Source organism: Ochlerotatus camptorhynchus, unplaced genomic scaffold, assembly GCF_037179485.1.
Source record: "Ochlerotatus camptorhynchus isolate MF236.1 unplaced genomic scaffold, CSIRO-AGI_Acam_v1.1 ptg000328l, whole genome shotgun sequence".
Taxonomy (NCBI): Eukaryota; Metazoa; Arthropoda; class Insecta; order Diptera; family Culicidae; genus Ochlerotatus; species Ochlerotatus camptorhynchus.
The window spans coordinates 1,897,496-1,907,906 of record NW_027040816.1 but is presented as its reverse complement, the minus strand read 5'-3'; the positions used below and the strand labels follow the sequence as shown (position 1 = coordinate 1,907,906).

Below are 10,411 nucleotides of genomic sequence, written 5' to 3'. Positions count from 1 at the left end.
CTGCTGATCCAAACCGTTCCGATGCTTCATCCAAACCGCTGGTCAGAATCTGTCCACTTCCCGGGGGTTCCTGGTACATCTGAAAGAGGCCATTGTGACCATTGGGTCTGAATATGTCCACCATTGATCTTATAGTAAAATTTTAATGTGATTTGAGGTGTCGCATGAAGAGTTTTTGATAAATCAATCTTTTGCGAATTCCACAGTGGAATCTGGAATTCACATTTTTGTTCATATCTTCGGAACTATAATTCTGATCGGGAAAAAATCAATAGCGATCTATGGGGATCTGGAACACATCTTCTTCCACTCAAATTGGTCCAGCCATCTCTACGAAAATTGAGTGAGTAATACTTTACATACATACATACATACGCGAACACTGGTGCGGTAACTATAGCACGGCGATAGAGAAAATGCTTCGCCAACCCGCAGAAGTGCCAACCGGCACATTAGGATCGACGCCAGTAAGATCCTAATTACGGCATACTGATAGTCGTGCTATTCTGCTCCTTGAGTAAAGAAGGGTGACACCTTCTTGAAAAGACTAGTAGACTAATAGTGCGGCTCCGGATACGTTCAAAACTCGTCACCAATTGGTGGTTGGTGAGTAGTAGGCTCAGATGTAACATTCCTGACATACGCTGATCTTGCTCTGAACGCGGCCCCCATGAAGAACCATGTCAACCCTAGCATCACGATAGGAGACTACATACAACGAGTGGAGATAGCGGCCCGGAGGGAGGACCCATCAGAATGGAGAAAATCGGAGAAAAAAAAGGAAAAACAAAAAAAAAAATATGAAAGACCACGGCAAGACGTGAAAACGTAGGAGAGAACGTGTTCGCAAGGAGCGGGATATTGCAGAGATCACCAGTGTCGAACCTGGGGGCCACTGCGAGTTCCAGCAGCAGCAGCAGCAGTAAGTCCCAAGGAGAGTAACCAGGCGTTGGGCTAAGCCAGATATTCACACCGATATCCAGCAGTAGTAAATCTCAAGAACTGCAGCTTAGGAGAACCAAAATGACGGAGGTCAGGAGGAAGATCGATGAACCCTATGTGTTCGATAAGGATAAAAACAACGTACACAAAAAGATCAAGCAACTTGTGACTGGAATCAAATCCGGCATAACAGTGGCAGATCGGAAATTCCAAGAGTGGAGATAAAGAGCCGAAAATGCCGAAAGGCTTTCCTGGAGACCAAGGAGAGTATAAGGGATCCACAAATCCACGCCCTGAAAAGAGAGATAGGGACACGCCAGGATATCAGGAGCAGCCCAAAAAATGCAGGCACGACGAGGAAGGCATCAAGGAGATGGGAGAAAATGGTGGGTGGCGTAAAGTCGAGAACCAGAAGGAGAGGAAAAAAAAAACAGAAGGAAGATGAAGTTAGGAAGAAGGCAGAGGAAGCGAAGAAGAAGGAAGAGAAGAAGAAGGAAGACAGGAAGAACAAGGAGTAGCCTAGGCCTTGTAGGGAGAAAAGCAAGGGTGACGCTTTGGTTGTTGAGGCGAAGGACAAAACGTCATACGCAGCACTTCTCCGGAAAAAAAAGAGAGGATCCGGAATTGAAACAACTAGGTGAGAACGTGGTGAAAACCAGGCAAACCCAGAAAGGCGAGATGCTATTTGAGCTGAAAAGGGATTCTACGGTTAAGAGCGCAGCTTTTAAGGAGCTCGTCGAAAAATCTCTTGGCGGGACGGCGAACGTAAGAGCCTTACCCCAGGAGTCAGTGGTCGAGTGCAGGGATCTGAACGAGATCACAACGGAAGACGAGTTGAAAAGTGCGCTGAAGGTGCATTGCAACCTGGGAGACGTACCAATGGTAATTCGGTTGAGGAAGGCGTATGGTGGCACGCAGACGGCGTCGATACGACTTTCTTTGGACGCAGCTAACGAGCTCCTGAAGACAGGTCGAATCAAGGTTGGGTGGTCAGTGTGCCCGTTGAAAGCTATTTCTCGGGTGTCTAAGAAAATGGATAGATGCTACAAATGCATGGGCTTCGGTCATCAGGCGAGAAACTGCAAAGACCCTGACAGATCTGATCTGTGCAGGATATGCGGAGAGAAGGGGCACGTTGAAAAAGACTGTACAAAGCAACCGAGGTGCATGCTCTGCAAAAAGGAGGACGGAAACGAAACGGCCATGTGACGGGAAGTTTCAGGTGCCCATAGTTCAAGAAGACGATGGTGGGCCAGCAATAATGGAGGTAACCCAAATAAATCTCAATCATTGCAATACAGCACAGCAACTGTTGTGGCAGTCGCCAACGGAAACCAGAGTCCCCGAGTCCCTCTCGATAATGGGAAGTTGGTGGCGGATAGAGCAGGAATGGCGGCCATACAAGTCATGGGCAGGTATCCCATTCAACAAGTGGTGGCGGGCTCATACGAAGGTTTCGTGATCGCCAAAATCAATGAAATCTATGTATGTAGTTGGTACGCACCCCCGAGGCGGACAATTGAGCTGTTCCACCAGATGATAGATGGGCTCACTGGAGAGCTCATTGGACGGAGACCAGTCGTCATCGCAGGAGATTTCTATGCTTGGGCAGTGGATTGGGGGAGCAGGTGTACCAACGCAAAAGGGTATAGCCTACTGGAAACTCTGGCAAAGTTGAACGTCAGTCTGGCCAACTTAGGAACCATCAGCACCCTCAGCAAATATGGTAGGGAATCCATTATCGACGTCACTTTCTGAAGTACGTCGCTAGTGGCAAATATGAACTGGAGATTGGGCGAAGAGTACACCCATAGTAACCATCAGGTGATCCGGTACAGTATCGGCGAACGGACACCGGTGGAAATGCGGAGGACGAAAATAAGCGAACGGAAGTGGAAGACGAAGGCATTCAATAAGGATCTCTTCATCGAAGCTCTAAGGGTAGACAGCAGCGTCCCGGGTCTAAGCGCGAACGAGTTGACCGAATCATTAGCAAGGGCATGTGACACAACTATGCCGAGAAATTAGGAACCAAAGTGCAGGTGGCGTTCAGCTTACTGGTGGAACGGGGAAATTAGCACCCTCCATGCTCGTTGTCTTCTAGCCAGAAGGCGCGTTCAGAGAGCAAGAACGGAAGCAGGCAGAGAGGAGCGCAGGGTGGTGCTCCGAGAGGCCAGGGCTGCTTCAGAACGAAAGATAAAGCTGAGCAAGTCAAACAGTTTCAAGGAGCTGTGCCGCGATGCCGATGCCAACCCCTGATGCCGGTTAAAATGTGTCCCAACAAGCTGAAAGTCAACGTGGAGGGACTTTTCCCACAGTATGACCCAGCGACCTGGCCACCTACACGATATGGCGAGGAAGATGGAGACAACGTTGAACAAGTCTCCAACGAGGAACTCCTAGCAGCAGCGAAAGGGTTGAAAGCGAAGAAAGTTCTTAGATAGGTTCATCCTAAATAGGCTGACGAAATACACGGAGAATGAACACGAATTGTCAGAGAGGCAGTTCGGATTCCGGAAGGGGAGATCGACGGTGGATGCAATTCGGACATTGGTCGAGAGAGCCGAGCGGGTGTCCATCGCTGAAGCGCTGCATAGAATGAGGGTCCCTGATTACCTGTGTAGGATCATGAGGAGTCATTCTGGTCTGGCCTACGAAACAGACATGGGACAGAGATCGATTAGGATCACAGCGGGAGTTCCACAGGGCTCCATCCTTGGTCCAACGCTCTGGAACGGGATTACAACGGCGTGCTAACGCTGAAGCTGCCCAAAGGAGTTGAGATCGACACAGGCGAGTCGCTGCAAGAGGATGAAGTATTGTCAACTTTAACTGGATGCAAGCAGCGAAGCTGCAGATAGCCCACCACAAAACGGAAGTGCTTTTTTTCAGTAACTGTAAAGCGGTACAGCGAGCAGAAATCACCGTCAAGGAGCACGCCATAGCCTCAAAGCGTGTGTTAAAATACCTGGGAGTGATGATCAATGACCGGCTAAACTTCAACAGCTGCGTCGATAAAGTCTGTTAGAAGGCTTCGAAGGCCATCAACGCGATAGCCAGAATCATGCTGAACAACGCTGGTCCCAGCAGCAGCAAGAGGCGTCTTCTGGCCAGTGTGTCGTCGTCGATACTGAGGTATGGAGGTCCAGCGCTGGAAACGAAGCAGAACCAAAGGAAACTGAGCAGTACGTTCCGGCTCATGGCCATGCGAGTCGTGAGTGCGTACAGAACCATCTCAGAGGAAGCAGAATGCGTTATCGCTGGTGTAATCCCTATCGGCATCACCCTGGTGGAGGACAGCGAGTGCTACAGACGGAGAGAAGCCGGAAGAGTACGAAAAGTTGTGCGAGCGGAATCGTTGACTAAGTGGCAACAGGAGTGGAACACAGCGGAGAACGGTAGATGGACACATATACTAATACCGATTCTTTCAACCTGGGTGAACAGAAAACACGGAGAAGTCAACTTCCACCTAATGCAGTTCCTGTCTGGCCACGACTGCTTCAGAAAATACCTGCATCGGTTTGGACACGCAGTGTCACCCCTCTGTCCGGAGTGTGGCAACGCGGATGAAACGCCGGAGCATTTTGTCTTCGACTATCCATGGTTCGAGACAGTGCGAAGTGAGATGCCCGTCCTTAACGTGGAGAATGTCGTTGATGAAATGTGTCGAAAGGAATGCCGTCAACAGAGCAGTCACGCAGATTATGTCAGAGCTGCAGCGTAAATGGAGAGAAGAGCAGCGATCTAGCAACGCCAGCTAGTGCATGAGCACAGCCACCCCCCGAAGTAGTCGCTTCACAGTGATCTCGGGGGGATCTAGGCAGAGGAGACAATATGGAATGGGTTTTAGTGGAGCTGCACTAGGCAACTAGTCGATACCAAACCGTGCAAACTTCACTACAGGCAAGGTATCTTGAAGCTTTCCTAAACCTTACTATATAAAAAAAAACATGCATAGTAGACTGATGCAAAATTTGAAATTTTCGCTCCACAGTGTTCAAACGGTTTCAAATCGGGTCCTGATTAGCCTCCGAAAGTTTAAACCCATTTGATAAGAAACTGACATGGCACATACCATTTGAATTTTATATGGAAATTACTATGGGAAAACCAAACTTTTTGTTCATTGCCTTCTAGCCTTTTAACAGATTGTACTGTTAACAAAATCTATTGCTATTCTTATGGGAATTTTTATCAGCTACAACTTTGCAGAAAATCGTTTTTCAGCCAAACGTCAAATTAAATATTTATTATTTGTTTAAGAGATTGATAATCTAATGGCAAGATCAAGCAACTGTATTTCGAGCAACACTGTATTCTGCAGTGTGACATAGTAGCCATAATTTTTGTCCTCTATTCTACGCGTAAACTGATGAATTTTGAGTTAGATATGAATCGAAATTATGGTTTATTCATAGTAATTCCCATATAACATTCAAATGGTTTGTGCCAAGTCAGTTTCTCACTAAATGAGTTCAAATTTTGGGAGGCTAATCAGGACCCAATTTTAATCCGTTTGAGCACTGTGGAGCGAAAATTTTAAATTTTGCATCAGTCTAATGCATACACACATACAGAAACATTTTCCGATCCCTTTGAGATGAACCTTGGTGTACGAGAAAGGCAAAAAGGTTGGTATCAGCAAATTGTGTTATATATAGCCAAGTTTGTCTCCCCCAGGTGTGAAATTATTTTTCAAAATGTAATGATATGTTGCTTGATATATCTTATTTTAAAACTATATTTGTAAAATCGTTACAACAGTCTTAGTGTTTAGCGCCAATTCATCGTACTTGGCTTCAGCCCAACCTCGACGTCAACCTACCCTCTTCAGATCTTTCTCTAGTTAATAAATTACAGCTATCCCCCGAAGAACGCGTTACCCACTGAGTTGCAACCACCGCTTTTTCTCGACGAAGTTTTAACCAGTCGGTCTAATTTTTTGTATATGAGTAGTGCCAAGCGGTTGTTCGAAAACCCACCGAGTAGAACTCAGTGGGTAACGCGTTCTTCGGGGGGAAAGCTGCATCACACTAAAGCTTCATGTTGATTTTAGTATAGCATTTCCAACCATTTCTGAAAATCGTAAACGTCACGTATGAAGTAACAAAAAACACGTTGATTGTAATAAAGATCATTTAAAGTCCAAATAATGGCGCCGGTGGTGTAGTGGTAAGCGTGATTACCTCTCACCCCAGCAGGCCTGGGTTCAATCCCAGTCGGCGCCGCCGGGATGTTCTGAGGCATAACATCTCTGATCACGCCTTCCTTCGGAAGGGAAGTAAAGCCGTTGGTCCCCGGTTCATGAGTTGATGGGTCGATAGGTAGGGTCCAAGTGTGGGAGCTGCCTTCCTGGCACGTCGGAAGCATTGGTGCTCAGCACGGAAAACAAGATCGACGGAAAAAACAAGCCAAAGAAAAAAAAAATTAAAGGTTGAGGATCATTTAAACGTTTTCCCGATACATTGACGAGGTCGATCCAATAGGTCCGAGTGCTACCAGATCATTAAAGCAAAAAAAAAAACAAAAACTACCATCGCAGCCTTTTCAACATTCAACCACGCGTCTCCATCATTCTAGTGGTGTTTTTCCATCCTCTAGAATATGCACCATGAACAGGGCAGCGTTAGCTCTTCTCTCAGAACGCTCTCCGAAAAGCTCACCATCAGACACATTCTCAAAGCTTCGCGAGCGCCCATTTCCCACCCGATGTGGCACCCACCGAGAGCGAGAGCGATTCTTCAGCTTTGCATTACATATTTATGTTTGCGTACAATTTTAGGGGGTTGATCTCTTCGGTCTTCACAGGTTGGCAGCTGCAGATCGTCATGTCACATGTGTGCATCGAACGACGACGGAGCAGATTTCTGCTGGCCTTTTGACCGCGTTCATTCGCTCTGGGTCCGTCGATCGCATCGGAGCTTGATCGGTGTGCTTGCCTTACTCTACCACTAGAGGTCCGTCCCCCTCGGCGAGCACAGTTGGTTGTGGTAGTTGTCGCGATCGAGCACGCGCACTGCAGTCTACAGATTATAACAACGATCTTCAACTCAGCGGTTTCGGTCATTTATCGTTACGTGCTAATACGGATCGGACGTGTGTCATAATTCGTCAGCTCGCACCTCTGGTTTGGTGATCTTCTCGTCGCTTGGTGATCGATCACTGTAGTCAAGCACGCGGGCCAATACCAGCGGCGTGGTTGATGGACATCTTTTCCGTTCGTTACATGGCGTGAGGTGTCTTTCGTGAAAAGGGAGTGTACGCGTGTGAATTTAAAGAGCTTCCTGGAGATGGTGCTTGGCGGCAAACTCGAATCCAAAAAATATCATTAAGTACAAGTTGTGAGCCAACATCGATTGTGGTCCGAAAAGCGTCGAGTGTTTTAAACCATTTATTTGATCGTTTTTCTCCTCTTCATGCCGATCGCCGTCGTCGTTGAGAGGTGATAATAAATATTACATAAGAAAGTAAGCCAAAATTTGTGGGTCGAGCCAGTAAGTAAGAGTCGAAAGAGCAGAAGAAAAGAGTGAAACGATAAAAAAGTAAGAAAAATATAAACAACACGCCACACACGTGAAACAATATTACTCAATGAAAGAAGCCTGTTCCGGCTGCCAGCACTAGCTTCTCTTTCGCTCACTCGGTTCGCTTCTTCAAGGGGTCTCTTGAACGACGAAGAAACGCTGAAATGTGCAATGATATTATGTGAAGTGTGATTCATCTCAGCTGATTGTGTTGCAGTTGAGAGGTGCAGTTGCAGCAGCAGCAGCAGCGGCGGCTTAAGAGAAGTGAAACAAAAAATAGGTGAACGAATCTTCGATTGCCCCTTGCAACCATTTTCGGGTGAACGAAAGCGAAAAACCAGATCAGCTACGTAGTTTTAAGTTCGGGCAGAAATCATGGCACCGATTCGATTCGCGTCCCGCGCATTGATCTCAACCGTTGTCCTCGTGGTCTTGGTCACCGTTTGTGATCGGGCGTTGTCATCGTCATCGTCGTCGTCATTGTCCGTGGCAGCCTTGGCTTCGCCGTCATCATCTGGTAGTAGCGTAAACGGCACTCGATATCGGCACAAACGAGTTGTACGCCCGTCGTTGGCGGCGGCGGCTCAGCGAAATGAGTCCTGTGCGAACAAGTACTGTGCCGGCGATGAGGACGATAGTGGCGAGATGATCCTGGGAGGTAGCCGAGCCCTTCGGCAGGAGGGCGTACTGAAGCATACCTCGGTTCTGTACGGGTTGATTTCCATTGCCGAGCGGGATGAGCTGTCCGCGCGGTGCTACGACGAGCTGCAGCAGATCTACGATGGAATCCGGCAGAAGGAAATTTGGGCACTGAAAGGTAGGTCGGGGGTTTTTGGATACATGATTGTTAAATAGATCGCTGCTGCACGGCTTGGAGGGCTGAATCAAGCGGTGAAATACTGTTATGTAGATGAGCTGCATCCTCTGAGTATTATGCTTTCGTGAGGATATTGAGCTTAATGTTAACTTATAACAAAAAACCAAATTGGCGAAAAGCCGTGGTTTGAAAATGGCCATGCTTGTTGGGATACGTAGCACAAAGCAATCAACAATGCACAGGCCATCAAACAATCGCCATTTGAAGAAACGGCTGCTGGACGATTTTATCGAACTGCATGTTTAATAATACTTGTGCTATTTTCAATAATTACTTCTGTTCAGGCTTTCTTCATATAAATCTGGAGATTTTATTCAACCACAACATTCAACTACTTGGTGTTTTATGAGGTATGTCAAGAAGCTTTTATTTGATTTACACGAGTGGTAACAGAGATTATTCGATGAAATTTTTGATTATTCAGCTTTTATTAGGCATCATTCCGACGCAACACACATGTTCTTTAACAGTTGATATAACTTTAGTATAACTGGTTTTGGTTGTAATGCAGATCACTCAACAGGATTCTATTTAATTTGCGTTACTTGAGTTGCTTCCTTAACCAGCAATGCTGTTATAAGCTGCTTGATGTTCATGTGAAGTAACGTTCAAACTGTCGTTTTAATTAGACACTATTATGCATTTATTAAGCGATTATTAAATTTTGTTTATGTTATTTACTTGAAAAATAAAGAACGGAAGATAGGATAGTTTCTTTAGTGAGTGTTTTAATTACTTTTGACGAAGCACGGCACCACACATATTATTTTTGAAAATGTATTACATGCATACGGGAGTGGGACATTTCGCCGAAGGTCATTTCACCGAAGGTCATTTCACCGAATAAGTTATTTCGTTGAAAGTCATTTCGTTGAATGGGTCATTTCGCCGAAGAGCAAGTCATTTTCTACGGTTTTGAACTTTTCTCAAAGCTCAGTAAATTTTGAAATCAGCCTCGAAAAAAAGATTAAGAAGGATCAATTTTTTTAACCTGACAAACCTTCAAATAAAATGTTTCCTTTTTTAAACATAACCAGTTCTTTCGAGTTGTACTGATTTTGATTTTTTTTAAATAATTAATGTTTTACATTTGTAGAAATGTTTCCTTCTTTCCTTTTTTAAATATACACACTTCCTTCAAGTTGTGCTGATTTTATAAATTTTTATATAATCCATATTTTTGATTTATAGGAATGCTTCCTTAATGAGCGGTTCTTTCGAATAGTACTGATTTCGGAATTCTCTAAATAATCAACATATATCATATTTCCGTGCTGAGCAACAATGCGTTCCAAATTAGATTAAATTGCATATTGATTCATGATTAAATTCGGTGAAACGACCCATTTTACGAAATGTTCTTCGGCGAAATGACACGTCAAGCTTGCTTGAAACTGAATACCTGTCAACACTCTAGCTCCTTCGAGGCTCTGTAGGAATGATTAATTCATTCAACGTTGTTTTACATTAGACCAATGTTGCCTCTTCCCTTCTCCAATTTCCAAGGAAAGGTTCTGGTTTTTTTTTTAACTAGATCAATGAATTCATGAGTGATGCGATCGATCGATGGCAACGATTATAATTAACTAGGCGTAGAACACAAATAAAAAGCTACAAGGGTTGTACGCAATGGTTACGTAGAACTACGTGGTCTTATATAAAAAATCTTATTTGTTAACTCCAGCAGGAGCTTGTGTTTTGTGTAGGAATTGGAATTCAAGCGGGGTTCTCTCTGTTTATCCTCTTTAGTATGACAGCAACTTACGAAGAGCTACTGATTCCGATCAATAGCGGTGCAGCTTCTTCCTCTTTCTATGGATGCTCATGTGGGCTGCAGCTCGCTGATTGCAGGCAGCCTTTTGTTGTGTACTGGAGAACAATGTTCAATGCCACGCGCCAACCGGAAACCACCACATACGGTGATTGGAACTGAATCTGATCAGCGGTTGAGGCCAGCCTTGGTAGCTTGCGAGGAGCCTTTCGTTGTGTACTGGAGAACACCACCACTCACCACGCGGTGATTGAAAAAACACCGTTTGGTGAAACCGGATGGAATTCACTTTGA

The 10,411-nt window shown here is 45.4% G+C and overlaps 1 protein-coding gene across 1 annotated transcript in view; it reads left to right on the top strand.

Moving 5' to 3' along the window:
- The first annotated feature begins 7,424 nt into the window (after positions 1–7,424).
- Positions 7,425–10,411, top strand: part of LOC135708149 (uncharacterized) — a 102,310-nt gene continuing 99,323 nt past the window's right edge. Inside the window, exon 1 of the mRNA XM_065230138.1 lies at positions 7,425–8,286. Coding sequence (XP_065086210.1) covers positions 7,845–8,286 — 442 coding nt within the window. The 5' untranslated portion in view covers positions 7,425–7,844. The remainder of the gene's footprint in view (positions 8,287–10,411) is intronic.